This window comes from Haemorhous mexicanus, chromosome 15 (genome assembly GCF_027477595.1).
Source record: "Haemorhous mexicanus isolate bHaeMex1 chromosome 15, bHaeMex1.pri, whole genome shotgun sequence".
Taxonomy (NCBI): Eukaryota; Metazoa; Chordata; class Aves; order Passeriformes; family Fringillidae; genus Haemorhous; species Haemorhous mexicanus.
In genome coordinates, this window is record NC_082355.1 from 17,096,375 (window position 1) to 17,116,780 (window position 20,406).

The 20,406-nt window shown below is 51.5% G+C and overlaps 1 protein-coding gene across 9 annotated transcripts in view; it reads left to right on the forward strand.

Annotated features, from left to right (window-relative positions):
- The window catches only part of SIL1 (SIL1 nucleotide exchange factor), a 95,777-nt gene that overhangs the window by 11,513 nt on the left and 63,858 nt on the right, over positions 1-20,406 (forward strand). For all 9 annotated transcript variants that reach the window (XM_059860344.1, XM_059860346.1, XM_059860338.1 and 6 more), the window contains 2 exons: positions 10,971-11,085; positions 13,265-13,400. In XM_059860344.1, the coding sequence (XP_059716327.1) occupies positions 10,981-11,085; positions 13,265-13,400 (241 nt within the window). In that variant the 5' untranslated portion in view covers positions 10,971-10,980. The remainder of the gene's footprint in view (positions 1-10,970; positions 11,086-13,264; positions 13,401-20,406) is intronic.

A 20,406-nucleotide genomic window follows, 5' to 3' on the forward strand; every position in this document is an offset into this window, starting at 1 on the left:
TTACAAGTGTGCATGTTAAGGGCACTGAGAATACATAAAAGGTATTTAAAAGAAAAGGCAAAAAATCAAAAAAATCCTCATGGCATCACAGGTGTCTGGGCTGGCTCCCTGCTCCTTGCCCTGGGGTGAACAAGCCCAGCAGGCAGCATGTGCCAGGGCAGCTGGGCACACCTGGAGCACACCTGGAGCACAGTGGTGAGGCAGGAGCTGGAGGTCAGGGCAGCTCCAGCACCCGAGCAGGGCTTTGCTGCTGCCGTGCTTTGCCTGCAGTGCCGAGGCTGTTACGAAACAGGAACGAGATGGGACAATGCAGAGCAGTTCCTGCTGCCACGCTTTTGTCCAGCAGCTAAAAGCCAGTTCAGAGGGTTTTGTGGAAGCCTTGTTTGCTTTGGTCTTTTTTTGCCCTTTCTTTAAGTACAGACTTAAAAGAGCTGGAGACTGGAGGCCACTGTAGTTATTATTTCTTCCTGAATAGCACAATAAATGTACCATTTGTTCCATAAATGACAGGGTCCTTGCCTCAGAAAACATGTGGCCTGTTCCCACTGCTGTTCCCTTTGACATATGAGGAACTGCCCCTGCCTGCCTCTGGGTGCGTGGAGATTTCTCACTCCCTCATTGGGGTCAGTGCCAAAGCTTGTCTTGACATGTGACGTGTGTGGTCACTGGAAGTCACTGTGGAGGCTGTCACTGAAACAGCCTGGATTCACAGAGCAGCTTCATTTAGATGGCAGCTGATGGAGGAGCTCTGCAGAACAGCTGGGTGTAAAATCTGTGTGCAGGAGGGGACAGCTGAGGGCTGCAGTCATTGTGGGAGAAGCTCAGACATGCACAGATGTGGTTTTGCGGACCTGTGGTGGATGTGTCACGTCCCCACCTGCCATGGCACCACCGGGATACACAGGCAGCTGCTCAGGGTGTTCTGGTGTCTCACAGCAGAGGGGAAGGTGCTGCAGGTGCCTCTTTGATCAGAGCTGAGGGTGCCTGTGGGAACAGCCTGCTGCTCACTCTGACAGCAGATTTTGAGCTCTTGGCTTTGCCAATCATCTCACAGCAAACACCAAGACATGGAGAGTGAAAGTCCCTGTGTCCTTTGGCTGCTGCTTGGGTGTTTGCAGAGCCAGCAGTGCAGTGACAGCCAGGACTGTCAAAGGAAGAACCTTCTGTGGAGCAGTGCTGCTCAACTACTGAGATATGACAGTCCATGAAATGGCTCTTTAGAGGGTGTCTCACCAAAAGGATTTTCCTTTTGAGTGTCTGGATCTCCTGCTCTTGGTCTGAGCTCCGGATGAGAAACAGTGCATTGACTGGAAGGTACTGAGGTTACAAACAGAGTAAAAAAAAAAAATTGTGGAGGAAACCCACTCAGAACACATCTCAGTTCTTCTCCTTCCGCAGAGCAGGTTTTGGAGTGCTGTGGCTGAGGGGCAATGGGGATGGAGCTGAAGTACTGCTCCTGAGTGAACCCCACAGCTCTGAGGAGCAGGGAGCCTGGTCATGGAGCCCAGGAGGGACCTGGGAGCTTTACTACCTCTTCAGTTCTCTCTCCATAACCCGTGAGTGCAGATCTCCCTGGGGCAGCAGAGCGTTGCCTGCGAGGGGAGCCCCGTGGTGCTGCGGTTCCAGCGGGGCGCGCAGGGTCCCGCAGGCAGTCACAGGAAAGCTGTTTCATAACCTCTGCTGGGATTCGTGAGACTTTCAGAGACAGGTTCTCCACTTAGTCAACGTTTTATAAGGATTTAAGGCTGAGGAGCTCTTTGAAGCACCGATGCAGCTTGTTCTGCCATGACAAGGTGGAGATGAACGCTGGCGTGACTTCCATTCCCAAGGAAAATGCTCTTTTGCATGGATCACAAGCTGTGGCTCTGCTGCTGTTTGAAGAGACCAGAGGAATCTCAGATCCAGGCACTCAGTGCCACATCAAAGCCTTCCCATCTGAAGGTGAGGTGATGGGGAGCTCCAGCTCCACGTCCTTCGTGTTTGGGCAGCAGAAGGAAAGAAGGTCCCTGAACTAGGAGTCGCTTGGAGATCAAAGCTCTGCTTAGCAGAGGCTGACAGGGCAAAAAGCCAGGATGGCAGCAGGAAGAACACAAACCCTGGGGAAGATCTGGGCCATCTGATTGCAGACCTCCAGAGGGGCCTGGGAGACCTTCTGCTCTGCTGGAGGAGTGGGGCCAGCATCTCCCCCTGAGGAGGCAGACCTGCAGTGTCCTGGGCTTGACTGGAGCCATTCCGTTGTGCCTGAGGGATTGTTTAATTAAAAAGAATGCTGCACCATCACATTTCAACTGTTTTTTCCACACATTGCTGCAAGTAACATCTAAAATAGCTCTAAAAGGCAACAAACCATTCCCCAAAGCAGGGGGGGCAGATGAACAACAGGAGAGGGAAGGAATTATGTACTCTTTCAGCTTTCTGTGTCTGTGCATTTGCTTCTGCATTTGCAGCCCTTGGGGCTTGTTTTAATTTAAATTTCCTTAGGAAAAACCCTGTTGAAGGAATGCTGCCTGCAGTGGCTGGCTGTTCAGCTTTGGCTTTGTCCTGGGGAAACTTTGATGGTTGCAGGGCAAGAGTTGCTTTTCAGTCTTGGTGGGAAATGCCTGGATAGAGGAATGGCAAGCACCACCAGAGTCATTTCTGGATGGTGGGACTGGCAGTCTCTCAGCTCTCCCTTCGTGTTCTTTCCTGTCCCAGGGCTTATTTAATTGCTTAGATGCAACCACTGAGAAAAGACCAGTGCAGGGAGGGGAAAAAAGCAAACTTATATCAAGCCTTTCATCCAAGCACAGGGAGATATTGCTGCTGACCTCAGTGTTTGTAACCGTGGTGTCCGTGTTGGAGTGGAGCAGCTGAGCCCCAGTGTGGGGACTGATGTGTCCAGATTGATGCAGGGACTGGGGGCAAATTGAGGACTGGTCCTGAGGGAACCTGCATGGCAGCAGGTTGTGCTCAGTCTCAGAGAGCTCCTTCTTCCCCTGCAGGGGTGGGTTTGAGATTGGCTTGTTAGGGCTTTATCCCAGGATTTGCTGCCAGTCTGGCAGCTCCTGACTGGGTTTGACCCACAAGGTGGAGCCCAGTGGTCTCTGCCTTTCCAACTGGGGGCTTGCCATAAAACTGGAAGCATGTGGGAGCCGAGCCAGGGCTGGGCATCCAGCCAGGCATCCCATGAACTCAATCCACAAGCTGCTATGCCATGTTATTCCTGAGCACATATCCAGAGCATGCAGCAGGCGAGCCCCACGTTGGCTGCCCCTGTGCCATCCTGCTCCCTGCTGCTCCCTGTCCCCTGGCTTGTCACAGGGAGTCAGAGCTGTCACCACCGACTGACGCTCTGTGGAGAGGTGAGAAAATGCATTTTTCATAAAACTCACAGCTCATGGTTCCTGCTGGATCAATAGGGCAGCTGCAGGAAGGAGTCCTTTGTGTGCCCACTGCTGGGGCACCTCTGTGCCAGGTGCTCTGCAGGGAGTGTCAAGGGTTCCTTGGCTTGCCAATCCCCATGGGAAACCTGCAGGCTGAGCTGGGGGTGCTGGCTGGGACAGACTGAGATCCAGCCAGGGTGGTTGTGCTGGGCAGGCAGGGTGGTGTGGGTGCTGCTGTGGGAGTCGTGTGCTGGAGCCATCACCGCTGGATTTCTGTAAAAATGAGCAGGAATTTTTCATGGTTTCTTAACCTATAAATTGAGTTTCTTTCCTAGAGCTGGCATCTGACAGGGGAAGGAGCTTGTTATTCCCTATGAGAACCACGGGGGAACAGCAGGAACTTGGAAAATCCAAAAAGCTGTTTCCAGAGAGGCTGGGAATAAGCCAGTTAAATCTTTGGCAATTTGTGGGCCCAGCTGCAGTGGGACATCAGGGTTCTCTGGGACCTTGTTAGTGCAGCATGTGCTTTCTTTCCTGTTAGATTCTCCAAGCTTGGGAAAGCAGAGGGGATAAAAACACACAGAATGCTGGAGACTCCTGGGATAGTGTGAGGCAAGGTGTCACCTTGCAAATAGGAACTGATGGAAAGGGTAGATCTGAGTGAGGGGAGAAAACACCACTTACTGTATGTGCTGTGCATGGGAAATTGCAGCAAGGAGTGGGAGAAGGGAATAGGTACAGGCAGGACAAGAGGTGGTTTTGGCTGGGATTCGGGGTGGTGGGGAGGTGAGGAGGAAGGGAAAAGCTGTTTCATGTGGTTGAGGTCAGGCAGTGTGACAGCTTTTAGAAAGATGTTTGTCCTGAAGGTCCCTGTGCATCTCTCATCTCCAGGCAAGTCCTAAAGTTCTTAATTGGAGCAAATCAGCACCAGTGCTCTGCTGTGGGCCCAGAGGTCCCTGCCAAGCCCAGAGCTCTGAGGAGTGAGTGTCATGTGGTGTGCAGGCAGAACAGAGCCCTGCGAGAGCAGCTGCCAGAAATTCAGAGAGATGCACTGCTTATAAATAATAAATGATAAATTCAGCCTCTGATCTTCGAGGCACGCTCTGCTTCTGCACACTCCATGCTGGCAGAGAAGATCCCCCATCCTGGACTCAGCAGTCTGTCTCTGGTGGGGAGGGTCTGAGGGGTGCTGGGGAGGCAGCTTGTGGAACTGGGGTCGTGCTGAGCCACGGTGGAGCGTGGCCCCTTCTGCCAGCAGCACTAATGAGCGTGGCCCCCGTGCCACGGCTGCTAACGAGCGGTGGGGAGGGCGAGGGCAGCCTTGCTCAGGCTTCACACCACCCCAGCTCAGAGCTGTGCTCCTGTCCTCTGGAGAGAAGCGTTTTGTGTGAATGCAGCTTGCTGAATGAATTAATTAAGTCAATTCAAATGATAGACTCAACGATGCTTAGTGTTAAACTGTGCGAGCTGTATGAGCAGCAGGGTCAGGGTTGCTGGGGCCGGGTAGAAGGGGCGGTTCTGGCTTGATCCAAGTGATTCACAACAACCCCCTCCCCTGCTCTTGGGGGAGCTGCTCCAGTGCTGGTGAGGCTGCTGGTGCCAAGAGCTGCCCCCACCGTGCCCGGGCACTGCTGGGCTGTCTCCTGCTGCTGGACACATCCCTGCCCTGCTCCTGGCACCTGGCAGTGCTGTTGGAGCTGTGTTGGGTGGTGTCATGGCCAAGCTGCTGCTCGAGGGGCTGATGTGAGCTGATGGCTGCACAGGGAGCCTGGAGGGGTTATTAATATTTATTGTTATTATCTGTTAGCAGTGGTTACAAAGGTTGCATGAGTGTTCAGTAGATACCAAGCTCTGTAAACATGTGTTTGTGCCATGGTAATCCTGCCCCTCCCACCCTGTGCCCGTGTCACAACTCCCTCCTGTGGGCTGGTTCCAGTTTGGAGCAGGGGTTCTGCTGCAGGGACCTGCTGCCCGTGCTCAGGCCAGGCCCAGCCAGCCCAGTTTATTCCTGCCAGCCTCAAAGTGTGGCTTCCTTGCTGTGTGGGTTCTCTGTAGGCAGCAAGAAGGTGTTCCCACAAATTTTCCCTTTGTGTAGGAGTGTTTTTAACACGCCAGAGCAGAGTCCTAGTAGGAGTAAATGATGAGGAGCAGGCAAGAAGAAGAAATGTTTTTTTAAAGCAATTTCATAAGTTACATGAATGGAATGGTCTGTATGGCAGCTACACCCTCTCCACTGAGATCCTGGAGGTGTGAGGGGGCTTGCAAACAACTGCTGCTCCCTGGGCTGTCCTGCCTGGCTGGGGCTTCGTGCCCAGGTGGGACCCTCTGGCAGGGCTTGGGGCTCTCAGTGTAGTGGGGCTGGGGATACCCACTGGAGGCACAGGGGTGCTTTCCTGAGGACAGGATGCCTGGAGGAGCAGAGCTGCTGAGATCATCCTGGGCATTGACTTCCAGTGATGGTGTGTGCAGGTTGTCCTGCTTGAAAGCACAGGGTTGTGCAAACCCAGCTAGTGACTGGGGAAGGGCATTAGAGTGTGACCCCCCAGTAATCCTCCGTGGCCTCCCAATAATCCTCTCTTTGCCCACCAGCTGTTTCCTCTGCTAGGCACAGGCTGAATTTCAGCTCCAAACCTCCTCTTTCTCCTGTTGGTGTAGCTGTACAGTCAGCAAGCAGGAGGGACAGCTGGCCACAGGGTGCCCCCAAGGTGTCTGTAGCATACCAGCAAACATGAGTGCTCCTCACACACCTGGGGACCCTCTTGCTCAGAGGAGGAAAATTGCAGGTCAGGTCAGCTACATTTCCTTTTTATGTGGCACTGCACATCACTCAGCCTGTCACGGTGGGCTCGGCCACGGATGCCACCATTGGGAGGACATTGGGTGTGAAGGGGATCTCAGCTCACCATGAGTGCACTCTGTGTCCTGAGAGCCTCTCCCATCCCACAGCCCCTGAGCACGGCTGGCTGGAGCTCATTCCCTGAGCTGCTGTTGCCCAGGAAACTTCCCCTTCAGCCGCAGAGCTGTGAGTGCTGGCAGGTCTTTGTGCCCTGCTTCGGCTGGAGGTGCCTGGGCTGTGTTCCTGAGGGTTCCCATCCCTGCCCTGCCCTCAGTGAGGGATCCCTGTTGGTGCTTTGTGCTGGGAGGCACACAGTGTGCTGCTGGTGCTCCCACTGCCATCTCAGCGAGGCTGCCTGGACAGAAACCTGTCCTGAGTCCGTTCATCTGCAGACAGTTTGTAAGGCTGTAATACCAATCCTGCTCCCTCAGGTCATCCCCAGGTGAAAACAAGCATTAGCTTATTGCTATTGCTTATTCTTAGAGATAATTGGTATTTTTGTACCAGCACTGGGGTAGCAGCAGGACCAGGACAGTGCCTGTCCCCTGTGCTGGCACTGCTGAGGGACCTCAAATCTTGTGTCCAGTTCTGAGCTCTCATGGCAAGAAAAACATAGAGGGGCTGGAGCACGTCCAGGGAAGGGAACAGAGCTGGGAAGGAGCTGGAGAGTCAGTGCTGTGAGGAGCAGCTGGGAAAGGGGCTCAGCCTGGAGAAAAGGAGGCTCAGGGGGAACCTTCTCCAGGAGGGAGGAGCCAGGTTGGAGTCGGGCTCTGCTCCCAGGGAACAAGGGACAAGACAAGAGGAAATGGCCTACAAGCTCTGCCAGGGCAGGCTCAGGGTGGACATCAGGAGGAATTGCCTCATGGAAAGGGTGCTCAGGGATTGGCAGGGGCTGCCCAGGGGGTTTGGAGTCCCCATCCCTGGAGGTGTCCCAGGAACACCTGGAGGTGGCACTGAGTGCTCTGGGCTGGGGACAAGGTGGGGATAGGGCACAGCCTGGACTTGGTGATCTTGGAAGTCTCTTCCAACCTCAGTGATTCTGGAATTCTGTTTCCAGCTGGCTGCAAAGCCAGAGGCTGAGGAGCTCTGGGATGTCTCTCCTGGAGCAGCAGATCAGAGCTCAGATGAGGCTCCTGGCGGATTTGTTGGAGTGGCACAGGACGGGCAGCGTGGGGGGATGTGAGAGCGCAGCGCTGGCGGCAGCAGGAGGCATTAATGAGATGTGCTCCTCTCGCTGGCTTCCTTGGACCTGTCACCTGTGCCAGTGGGAGCTGCGTTCCCGGGGCTGGGCAGCTCCCTGTGCACAGCTCTGCCCTCAGTGGAATGGCCCTGCTAATGGGGAGCACAACTCTGGGCTGTTTCTGCTGGCACAGACTGGCATTTCTGGAGCTGTGGAGCAGAACCTCCCAGCCAGCAACATCTCCTCTGATAGGAGGGCTACTGCCAGCAGTGGGGATTTCTTGGAGTCTGACCCTTTGCTCTTTCCCTAGTACCTGATTTTGTTGGACAGAAAAGGATTATTAAGAAAAAAACCAGCCCCTCTGCTCTGCACAAAGGGAATTTGTGGCCTTCCTAGTCCAGTTTTGCTGCTGCCCGGCTGCTGTACGTGCTGGATCCCCAAAGATGCCCTCAAATCCAAGCAAACATTCCCTGTCCAGTGGGGTCACCACATCCACCCCTTCTGCTTCACAGGCTGCAAGGGTTGTTTCTGGAAATCCATTGTGTCCACAGAACATTCCGTGTGGAAATCCTCTCCTGCCCTCTGCGTGCGTCTGTCTGTAAGGAGATGGCAGCCTGTGCAGGCTGCTCTCCAGGAGCTCCAGAGCCCCCTGTTGCACATGTTGGCTCCTCCTGCCTACCTGGGACCGAAGCAAAGTGCTAATTGTTGTGCAGATGTCATCTGCCAGGCAGGCAGGAGGCTGGAGGCTTGAAAGAGGCTGGGCTGTCATTTGCTAGCAGCCTCCTCGGTACACGTGAGCTCTATTTTTATTGGGAGTGTGCGTTTGCTTTCAGCCACTGCTTTGTTGAATTTCTCTTTTTTGTGTTTTTTTTTTCCTTTTTATTTCCAGGCTTGCAGATAAAGTTTGAGGGATACATCTATTTTTCATTATTCCAGTTTTTCTGCTTGTTTTATAACTGAAAAGCCTCAACCAAACCCAAAACCCGTTCCCTGTGTAAAAAGCATTAGTTTGTTCTGAGATGAGAGGGAATTGTGTGTCGTGGTCACGCTGGACTGAGGTCATGACTGTGGGACTGTCTAGAAGGGCACGAAGATCAAGATCTTCTGTGGGCAGAGGGAGTTTGAGGCTGTGCACTGTGCTCTGGGTGTGCCAGCTCAGGAGCCTGGGTGTTGGCTGTAGCCTGGTTTTGCTTGGCCATGTCCCAGGAGAGAGCTGGAGGCTCTGGCCACAGGTTGGCTTATGAAAACAGGGAGCTTTTCTTCTACTCCAGCTATGGTTTAATAAGGGTTTGTGGGTCCTTGAGGTAGTTCTTTGACCCTTGAGAAAAGAGGAGATACTGAAGGAGGAAATGGGAGGTGATGCTTTCCTGCACTGTGTGAGTTAAGCAGGGGAGCTCATTGCTCAGGGATGCCGTGGGTGTCAGAAATCCAGGTCTGTTCCAACACCAGTAAATGAGAAAAATCCAGTTGATGTGGTAGAGGTGGCTCAGAGGTAGAGGCTGTTGCTCAGGAGTTTTTGGAGGATGCAGAAGTACATCAGGTGCACTGTTACCTCTGCTCCCTGCTCTGTCCCTCTCCTGTCCAGTGGGATGTGGGGGGTTGCTTTTTCTTTTTCTGGCAAAAACCAAGCAGGGAGAGCAAGAAGTAACAAAGTGGAGTGGAGGGACAAGGTGAAAAGGTGGAAGGAGAGGAGGCTCCCCTCCATGTCCCTGAAGGCTTCTGGGGGAAGAGGCTCTTTGGTGGCAGGAGCACCTGGTGTTGGGTGCTGCTGTGAGCAGGTTTTCTGCTTTTGGGGCACAAAGTGGTTGCTTCAAGGAGGGAGAACTCTGCTATCTGATGTGCCATCCTGATGGACAGCAAAGCAAGATATTTCGGACTGTGTGTAGGGGAGGAACTTCTTTAAAACCTGGATAGGAGTAGGAGCAGACTTGATGGAGGGATGAGTAATGAAGGAGTGTTTGAACGGAACTAATCAGTCCTATCTTCTTTCAAAAGACCTCATTTAGTTTAATTTAGCAGCGTGTAAATTTAGAGCCAATCAAAGGAAATACTTGTGCAGCCTGGGTGCTGGCAGGCTGCTGCACTCCCTAGCCCAGCAGTGAGCTGAAGGCTGTAGGTGGATCCCGAGCCTCGTGTGAGGCACTGGGGGCACACGTGTGTGTGCTCACACTCAGGGTGGGCACACCAGCTCCGTGCCCGGGCACTGGCACCCACTACAGCAGAACCCTTCATTTCCCCCCTGATGTGCCCCATCAGGGTGCCTCTGTGCCCCATCAGGGTGGCTCTGTGCTCCATCAGGGTGGCTCTGTGCCCCATCAGGGTGGCTCTGTGCTCCATCAGGGTGCCTCTGTGCCCCATCAGGGTGCCTCTGTATCCCATCAGGGTGCCTCTGTGCTCCATCAGGGTGGCTCTGTGCCCCATCAGGGTGGCTCTGTGCCCCATCAGGGTGCCTCTGTATCCCATCAGGGTGCCTCTGTGCCCCATCAGGGTGCCTCTGTGCTCCATCAGGGTGCCTCTGTGCCCCATCAGGGTGCCTCTGTGCTCCATCAGGGTGGCTCTGTGCTCCATCAGGGTGCCTCTGTGCTCCATCAGGGTGCCTCTGTGCTCCATCAGGGTGGCTCTGTGCCCCATCAGGGTGGCTCTGTATCCCATCAGGGTGGCTCTGTGCCCCATCAGGGTGGCTCTGTATCCCATCAGGGTGGCTCTGTGCTCCATCAGGGTGGCTCTGTATCCCATCAGGGTGCCTCTGTGCTCCATCAGGGTGCCTCTGTATCCCATCAGGGTGGCTCTGTATCCCATCAGGGTGCCTCTGTGCCCCATCAGGGTGCCTCTGTGCCCCATCAGGGTGCCTCTGTGCCCCATCAGGGTGCCTCTGTGCCCCATCAGGGTGCCTCTGTATCCCATCAGGGTGGCTCTGTGCCCCATCAGGGTGGCTCTGTGCTCCATCAGGGTGGCTCTGTGCTCCATCAGGGTGGCTCTGTGCCATGGTTCTGCTCCCTGATCCACCTGAGAGTGGTCAGAGCCAGCTCCTGGCCCCATGGCTGGGCTGAGCCTCTGCTCTGAGCAGCAGGGAAAGCCTTGTGCTGTAGGAACCACCAAGTAAACCTTGCTGACCTCTGCAAAATGTTGTTTTCCTCAAGAAAAACCTACATATGGATTAGAGGAACCCCTGATCCTTGGACAGCTGGTCTTTTTGTTTAATTTGAATTAACGCAGCTACTTCTGTACTTAAAATGAGGCACAGACATAAAAAGCCTTCACGGGATTGCAGTGCTTTTTATTTTTCCCTCTAGTTGTCATCCATGGCACTGGCACAGTGATTTTAAACAAGTCTTGCAGGTCTCCTCATGTTTTCCAGGAGAGATATTATCCCCTGTGGGGTCAGTATAAGTCTCTTGGCATTACCTGTCACAAACCCCATTAGCAGTGAGCCCCCACGAGTCCCCTGTGCTCACACCTCGAGGTGTTGTGCTTCCTGCAGTGTCACACCCCTGATCCCACGCTGTGTTGCAAAGTGTTGTGTAAAGAGTCCTGAAATCTGTAAAAATGAAAAAAAAAAATACTGTTGGGTTTGTTTTGCTTTGCATTTCAGGCTGGTGGCAATGTCTCCTTGGGCTGGGCTCCTCTCCACCACTGCCAGAGTCAGCCTGCTGCTGCTGCTGGGGTCTGTGCTGTTCTCCTGCTCCAGCCTGGGCCAGAGAGTGCCTGTAAGTTTTGGCTGTTCCACCTTGATTTCAGACTGATAAAACACAGCTGCTTTTTGCCTTTAAGGAAATGCCCATTATTCTTTAGGAACATCTTTCTCCTTGAATTATGAAAACAAACCAGAAAGGATTCTGCTGGTTGCTGTGTAAATGAAGAATTGCTTGTGTGGTGCTGCCTGTTTTTGCTAGAAATGCTAATGAAAATGGGGTATTGCAAAGCAACTGTGGCCAGGCAGTGACAGCAACACTTAACTGAACCAAGTCACATCCTTTTATCCTTTCTGAGCATTTAAACCCCGGCACTTTTCCTGAGCAGAGCTGGTAAACATCAGCTGTCTCCATTATGTGTTTGAACAGATCCAGCACTGGGAGGCCTGGTGGTAAATTTACAATAGCCTGTATCACTAACTCCCTCTTGGATAATCACAGAGCTGTGGAAATCAGCTAAGTAATAACTGCTCCACTCACTCCTCTTTAGTCCTGTTGAGTCTTGGCTCAGAAAATGTTAACATTGATTTTCATCTGCAGAACCTGGGCTTTTATGGCTGTGATTGTTCCTGAGCTTTAACCATTTGTTATAATTTGAACAATTCCAAGCCCCTGATGCACTCAGCAAAAGCAGGAGCTAAGATCTGGTTTCTCGTGTATTTCCGAAATCACAGCTGAAATAAAAACATTCTACAGGTTTGTCAGCCTTCTTTGTGTGTTACCACAGTCATGGAATTGTGGAATTGTTCAGGCTGGGAGAGACCTTTGTGATCATTGAGTACAACCTTTAACCCAGTGCTGCCCACGCCACCACCAGCCCAAGTCCCCGAGTGCCACATCCACACTGTCGTTGCCACTGTGCATGTTTTGCTCAGGTTGACATTTCTGTTGCTCAGAAAGACTCTTCTAGGCTGGAAATGGATATTTATATGCAGAGCATCCAAATTCTGACAGAAAATGTGCATGCATTTTTTCCCAAAGAGTGGAAGAACTGAAGGCAGAATGTGTCCCAGAATTTCCAGTTAACCTCTGAATTTACTTACATTTTTCCCTATGAAAACATCCTAAGGATTAAGATCCAAACACTTCATGAAGTGAGCTGTAACTCCATCTTAATTGCCAACAATTAGGATTAATCACTCACTGCAGGGTGGTTAACTCAAATTCTTCAGTGGTGACTGAATTGGTGATCTCAGAAGCTGAAAATATTCCCTTCAGCAGGCACTGAGCTGTGGGGATGATGAGCCTGGACCAGTTCAGCTGTTCCTGTTGGAACGAGAACAGCCCAGACCCAGGAGTCAGTGCCTGGTGTGAGAGTACAGGTCATTTCTGTGCACTCTCCAGAGTTTTTTGTCACTCCCACCAGCTCTCTAGGGAGGCTTTCTCCAAGGTTTCCCTCACAGCAAGGATTTTTTTCCCCGCTGTTCTTCCCTTGGTGTAACGTTGAGCCGCTCGTGCTGGCTGCTCTCCCACACCTCTGCCAGCCTCGTGCTGCACTTGCCATGGAGGTGGTGATTAAATCCCTGCCTCATTGTTTTAAAAGCCTTGGAGAACACTGGAAGAGGGTGGAGAAGAGGATCCTCACATTTGTATCATGTGGGCAACTCGGTGTGTTTTTTCCCGTGTCCTATTTTGGAAACAGCTGAACTATTTTAGCTGAAATCTTCTCCAAGCCTGAAATAAGTGCATTTAAGAAAAAGGAAAAAAAAAAAAAAAAAAAAAAAAAAACCAAACCCAACAAAACCCAAAAAAACCCACCAAACCCCAAACCAACCAACAAGCCTTGAGGCATTCCAGTCGTGTGGAAAATTTCAGCTGAAAAAGTTAAAAGTTTGACATATTTTTAGGCAAGGGAAAATGGGGTCTTAGAACGTTATACAACCCTAATAATAGCCAGGGCTCCTGCCTCTGACTGAAATACAGGTGAGACTCTGTGAGAGCTGGTTTGAAACCTGCAACCTGCTCTGGAATAGGAAATAAGCTGCATTGCTTTGTTCAGCACAAATGTCATGCTAGTTATGCATGTTTAACCTTTAATATACTTTAAATCTAAATTTAACCATGTGGAAAGAATCTCGGATGTCAAAAAAAAAAAAAAAAAATCTGCTGGCGAGGGAAAAAATTTTGTATTCTCAGCCAGCACTAAATTACCCAGATGCAATTGCTAATGAGCTGAATCTCTTCTCTCCAAAAGGAGTTTGCCCTTACGAAAATAGAAGAGAGCGACATAAAAGATGACAGTGGGAAGGAGCTGGGGACAGAGGATGACGCTGATCCTGAAGACCTGGAAGTGTTTTACCCCACGGATCAGTGGCAAACCCTGCGTCCAGGTAACTGCTGCTGGCTAATTATAGCATGCCTCTGGAGCCCACCTGCCAGCACTGACAGGAGCCTTGCAGACACTCCCAGGGCTGTTTGTTCCCATGACAATGTGTGCTTTTGCTGGTGCTCACATAAAGAGGAGGACTCGGTGACCCAGTGCAGGGACTGGAGGCCATGGGCACAGTGTCCAAGGAGGGGAGTGGTTGTTGCAGGGCTTTCAGGTCACTGGAGCAGGAGGAGTGCACTGCCAGCCCCCTTGTGGGTGGGGGGCTCTTTCTGTCACTGGCTCCACAGCCCTTTCTCTCTTCATTTGACAAGGGCCAGGTTTTATAACATTTGTTGGCACGTGGATTCTCAGGTCTGCTGTGCTCCGGTGTGGCGCTGCTCAGTGGCAAGCTGATTAGGAGCTGTCACTGGAGCACTGCACAGCTTTTTAACAATGGGTTTTCTGTTCCTCGGCTGTTTGAAAGCTAGCTTTTATTTCCATCTGTGCAAACCACAAAAAATCTCTTCCCTTTCTTTGGGTTGGTGTCTTTCATTAGACATGCCTGGGACTCTGTGGCGAGAGGAGCCCAGCAGAGCAGCTTGGCCTCTGTGTGCTGGGAAGGCTCTGGAGGGGCCAAAGGCATTCAAACACACACAGATGCACATGTGCATACATATTTCAACAATTAGCCTGTCTCTGGGGTCCTGAACGAGCTGTTTAATCCACTTGTGCTTTGGTGTCCTCATGTATATGCAGGTGTAATACCTTCCCACCTCACAAGGGTGAACTAAGTAGTAATTAATTTTTATAAAGTGCTATGAATTTAAGAGCTTTATCCTGTGCTCAGTATTATCATTGAAAGAATAAGTATGGGTTCCATTTGTCTTGAAATTTCTGCCAGATATAGCAGAATGACTTTTCCAAATGTAAATCTTTGTATAACATAAATGGCTACAAAAGCCCCTGTGTTCCACAGAGCTGCAGTATATACTTATATTCCATTTTTGTACCATTATGTATGGAAGGCGTGTGGTGTCCCTGCTCATTATTCAGCCTGGCAGATCCCCACCAGCTTTGTTGGAGCAGAACATGTACATACTTGCAATCATTAGAAACCTCATTGCAGGGTTTGTTCACAAGCACCTTCTCCACTGCTCGGGTGCCTTATTCTGCTTCGTTTCTGTAGTTATTCCATGTTGGGCACACGCAGTGAAGGGCTTGTGGAAGTGGGGAGCTTGTCAGTATTCACAGAGGAGAGTAATTCTGGTTACTCTTGTAAAGACTTAGATGGTGTCCTGCCTCATGCTCTGACTGCTACAGATCCCAGCACGGGGGACATGGCACAAAGAGGAGCCTGCCTTGGCCTCCTGCTGCCAGCCTGGCTTTCTGTCTCCTGGGGGTTCTTCTGGAGTGAAACCCCTGTGAGGACTGGCACTGACACCTTCAGCACGTGTTAGCCAAGGCTGAGGGCCCTGTTAGCAGCATGAGCCCATCCCTGTAGCCTCTGGCCCACACTCTCCCAGTGTGAGCACGGCTCTGGCTGGGCAGGGAGCTCTGGCACGAGGGAAGCTGCTGCTGTGGCTGCACAGGGATTCACCTTTTGGTGCTGCAGCAGAGCCATGCACCTTGGCAGCGTGTCCCACCCACTGGTTCTGCATTTTGCCATGTTTTCCATGTGGCTGCACTCACTGGCAGCTGAGCAGAGCCTGGCTGGGCTGGGCTGGGTCAGAGTTTGCCTTCTGCTGCCCATCTCTGCTGGACACCCTCACTCCCTCTCCCGTTGTATCCCTGCAGCAAACTAGGCCAGTCTCTCTGGGGGAAGCAAATGTTTGAATTTAGAATTTGGATCTACAATTCTGAACACTGGGAGGGAGCTTGGAGCTGTGTTTCCCCCATCTCACTCCTGTTTCAACTTGTTCCTGTTCTGAGCTCGCACAGGATTTTGTGCTTCGCTACAATGGTGCAGCAGCTCATCTTTTATAGATGTGTTCCCAGTTTTCCTCTGCTGAGTTTCCAGTTCCCTGTTGCTAATTGCATCAATCCACATTTCCACCGGGACTGCAGCAGTGTCATCAACCTGTAACCTGTCAACTCCCCCCCCAAATTCCATTGTTATTGTGTCTGTAACGCTTTGGGCGCTTGTTCCTCGCCGTCTGCAGTGTGAGCTGGATTTCCATCAAGTGCTTCCTTGCACTTTGAGCACACTTCAAGCTGCTGGAGGTAGCTGGATGCAAACACAGAGAGACAGTTGCCCTAAGAGCTGTGTTGCCTGTAATCTGGAGGCAGGATCAGTTGTCTCTTCTGCCAGGCAGCTGGAGCTGACGGCTCTGGAAGGATTGGTGAAACTTCCCAAAGCCCTTTAACACTTCGTTAGGCATTGCTTCTTTCTCACTTGGCACTAAATAATGCACCAGGTACAGGGCCCAGACTGAAGGGAGACGTGTGCCTCAGAGAGGCTTCCAGCACCTCTGCTGTTGCACTTTTGGGCATCATCTGTGGGGCTTTTCCTTCTGTCCATGCTTGGAGTCCACAGGAACCTGGAGGTTTTTTGGGGTTTAGTGAGTGGGATTGCTGTGTCCTCTGAATGAAGGTTCACACTCCTGCTCAGACTCCTCATGGTCAGGTAACAGAGTTTGTTTGAAGTTGTGCTTCCTCTGCTGTCTTTTTTCTTTCAGAATACACTTTCTCCAGGTGATAGTACCCTTGGGAGCTGGAACATATTTTCCTTTTGTTATTTGGTCACCAAATTTCCCAGTATTTGGTTTAGCATTCCTGATGATGGTTGGAAGTTGGATTGCTCTGACTGTCTAGTTGTATCACTGAGCAGCAGACTTTCCACCCAGCAGTGGTGGGAAATTTTCCACCCAGCTGTCGCTAAGGAGCACGAAAGAACACAGGTGCACACCGCTGCTCCAGGGTGAAGAACAAAAAGGGAAATTTATTTCCTGACTCCAACATTTATAGTTTTCTAAAAGTGACTGTGGATTGGAGGGTGACAGTGCCACCTCTCCAATGTCACTGGGCAAACCAACAGTCCATCAGGTCTCTCCTCCTCCATAAAGAAATGCAAAACAATGTGTTATCTCCAGACAGTGTGTGAGGAAGTTCTCCACAAGAGTGTAAACATCAGAAGGCTTAGAAAATCCTCTGGGCTCCTCTGGGAGGAGTTTGCTGTGAAGATTCAGAGCAAGGATATAAGAGGCAGGGGTTTAATTGGGAGTGGAAAAGGGTGTTAATCACCCCTCCCAGCAGTGATGAGTGGAGAGCTGGGGCTGCACAGGGCTCTGCTCTGCCCATCCCTGTGGCAGCAGTACTTGGCTGCTCCCTAATGTGGCAGAAACCCTCTGGCAGCTTTTCCAGCTGACAGTTGGGAGTTAATGAGTCCAGTTTCCAATCCAGATGGACAAGTGAGAACCTCTTCTGCCCAACATATCAAAATATTTGCAGATTGCTCTGCAGACGGGCAGCAGTGGGGCAGAGAGGCTGCCTGTGCTGCAGAGCAGTCCCTGCAGGCTGGAGGGAGGGAGCAGAGCCTGGCACAGGGACTGGCATGGTGCAGTGTGGATCTCTCTGGCCTTTGGATGGATGTCTCAGGGCAGAGCAGGTTGCTTAGCTGGCCTGCACCTTCAGCTGTGGTTAGAGCTCTGCCTTGCAGAGCTGAACCTGCAGTGCCTCCCCGGTGTTTGTGCTGCCCAGAGTCATTTCCTGCAGTGCCCAATTATTTCTCAGTTAAACACCAAGGAGCCATGGCTGCTGCTGCTGGTCAGGCTGCCAGAGTGAAGCTGATGTGAACATGCTGTTGCTGCTGCTTCTGCAAAGGTGAAACCACCTCATGTTCAGCAGGGAGCCAGTGATACATTGCTTGGAATTTAAATATCCATGGCTGCAGCTCCCAAGGATCCTCAGGCTACCTTTGCTGCTCCTGCTTGTCACAGGTCTTCTCCCATCTCATTTGCTGCTCAAACAAGGTTTTACACCTGTGGAAACACAGTTCTGCAGGCAGCCACGGCAGGGAGGTGTTTTCAGAGGCTGTTTGAAGGACTTGCTGTGGAAAGAACGGGGCTGAGGCTGGGCACTGACTGGGCCCAGTGTCACTGCCAGTCTGACTTCAGAGATCTCAGTGGCCAAATGAGGCAGCGCTGCTTTGGCTGGCGGGAGGAAGGAGGCAGGAGGGATCTGTGCCAGGCCTGTGCCACAGCCCGTGGTGGTGACAGGACTGCTGCTGAGGGTCCCCTCACACCTCCTCTGTGGGCACCTTGCTGCTGCTGCTCGCTGGGATGTCCTGAGCTGCAGCACCTCTTGCTAATTGCTTTGCTGAATTAATCACTGTCCAAACCATTGGCTTCTCACTGACCTGGACCCAGCTCAGACAGTGGTAGGCAGGTCTCTGAAATATTTATGGCAGCATGGTCAAGAGAGGGCTGTGAAATACAGAGTGAAACCACCAGGGTATGCTCGTTTTTGCAAAGTTTGACGTGTCTAATCCAGGAAAGAGGAGATCATCATCAGATCAGCACAGATTTGCATACAGAGGGAAGGCAAATGGAATTTTAAAAACCTCATCTATACTAGATGAAATGCTTCTTCTCCAAGTTTCTTTATAAAATGACTTGTTAGTGATGTGCAGAGGGGAGGAATCTCGACTCTGGAATTGTTATAATCTTGTCTGGCCAGCAACAGGAGAGCTGGAGGATGATTCCAGCAGGTAGGAAAGGCCAGGCTGACTTGAGAACAAATATTCAGTGCTTGGAAGCTGAGTTATGGTCCCTGGTAGCTCTCCCTCTGCTTGTTTTCAATCTGACTTCTTGCATAGGAGTCTTTTCATCTCCTAAATGTATCTCGTGCCTGTCCTTTTTATTGCCAGCTGCCTTCATGGGCTCCTCTCTCAGCTTCCCACCCTGGTGAGCTTTCCTTTTCCCCTCATCTTCACATCACAGGAGGTGCAGTGTCCCTAACACTTGTGCCTAATTGCAAGTCCTTGGCAGAAGTGCCAGGGCTGAAGCTCCAGGTGCTGCTCCTGCCGTGCGTGTGGGGCAGTGCCAGGCAGATGTGGCACACCAAGCACATCCTCCATGCCCTGGTCCTGCTCTGGGTAAGAGGAATAGTGGTGTTTCCCTCCAGCTGTTGGTGAAAGCACAGGGCTGGGGCTCAGGAGATGCTGGGACAGTGAGCAGACAGGGGTTCCCAGCCCCCTGCTGCAGCAGGAGGATGTGTTTGAAGGATGCCAGCTCTAGGCAGGGAGACACAGCATGAGTGTCCTGCCCTGCAGCTTGGTTTCAGCATTTCTGTAAAGAAGTGGGACCCCCAGTTCCACGAATTGGGAACCAGTTTTTGCCCCCCCAAATGCAGGTAAAACTTTTCTTCTGTCTTTTCCAGAAGTGGCAGTGTCCTGGCAGCACTGGTGTGGTGAGAAAAACCCCCACATTGCTTGCTCAGCTTTAGGGGCAGAGTGGGCTTGGGGTGAGTTTTTGGTGTGTCAGGTCAGTCCTGTCCCTTACTGGCCGTGATGCTTCTGGTTTCAAACTGGTCACAAAAGACTTTTGCAGTGATGCTCCTTCTGCCAAAAACTAACTCTGCTTCTGAGGAGCCAGAATAAAAGTCTGAGCTTCTCTAACACACAGCCACGGGCTAGGCTGTGGGCACTGCCAAAACAAGGGTGCAGTGCTGTGTTTTCATGAGCCAAGCCACGACTCCTGCTAGTGGTTTGTGGAATTCTGAGCCCTGCAGGGTATTCCAGGTGGTCTGGAGTGGTCATAAACCAGGGGATGAGGTGCTGAGAGTCAAGCAGTGGTTTTAGTGCAACAGGAGGAGGTTAAGCTGCAGCTTTTCAGAATAATTTCAAACTTCACTTTAATGATGCTCAGGCTGCTGGTGGTGTAATAGCAGCAGACATCAGCAGTGGGAACCATTCCCAGGGTTAAATGTACATTGTTTGGTGGGGGAAAAGTGCTTTGAAAGAAGAGAGACTGTTTCCCAGGGAAGACATCTCTCATTCCTTGCTTTTATCTCCTCCCTGCCAAGCTGGGGATGCTGTGAGCCTGTGAGCTGCTGAGAGGTGCTTAAATGTGTGCTGGGTGATGAGGAATACCTTGCTCTGGTTTTTATGTGCAAGCAGGCTGGATTTTCTGCAATAGCTCCAATAACCTTCGTGTGGCTGTTTAGAAGGATGAACCTCATTAAAGAAGAGGTATTTAATAACAGGCCTATTTTTATCTCTGTCTTCATCTAACAGTCTGCACATTTATTTCAAGCCTGTAACAGTGCTTTGGAAGGAAAATGTTTTCCCTCCTCTAAAATGTTTTGGCAGTGCCTCCAGCCTTGGTTATCTTGAATTTCCAGTTTGGCTATCATCCCTCCTCCTTCCAAAGCCAGCAAGCCACAGCAGGCCCACAGCTCCAGCATTTTCCTTGGGAAATGGGAAATTTCTGGGGGTATATGGTTTCAAATCATGGGACTTGGGTCCCAGGGTCACTGAAACAGTTTTGAAGGTTTGATCAAACATAATCACAGCAACTCCCTCGGGCTTCAAATGTGTGTTCTTGTGTGGGACAAGCACTGCAGGCACTGCAGTGTTTGCTGCAGGATGTGACTGACCACATGCTCTGGGAGAGGCTGGCAGCTCTGGGGGTCAGGCATTCCTGCAGAGATTATTTTTTTTCCTAAATTTGTCAGCTTTATTCAGTAATTTCCTAAATGAAACCCTGACCTATAGATACCTTGCAGACTTTGTGTTTTCAGCCCACTCTCCTGTGTCTGCTGTCATTTGCTGGTGGTGAAGGAGGCAGCCCCAGCCCCAAGGGGATGCACTATCTTTCCAGCTCCTTCCACATCTGTCCCTTTGGCATTGCTGGCTGTGTATCCAGTCCCTGCCCTGGCTGAAGGATTGCTGGAGCACAAGTGCCTGAGCCTGTGGCCAGGATGACCATTTCTGAGCCCTTTTCCCAGGGTACATGTGGCCATATGCTCCAGGAGATGCTGGATTTGGGCCCTGGGATGTGTGTAGCAGTTATTACAGAAGAACTTGGCTC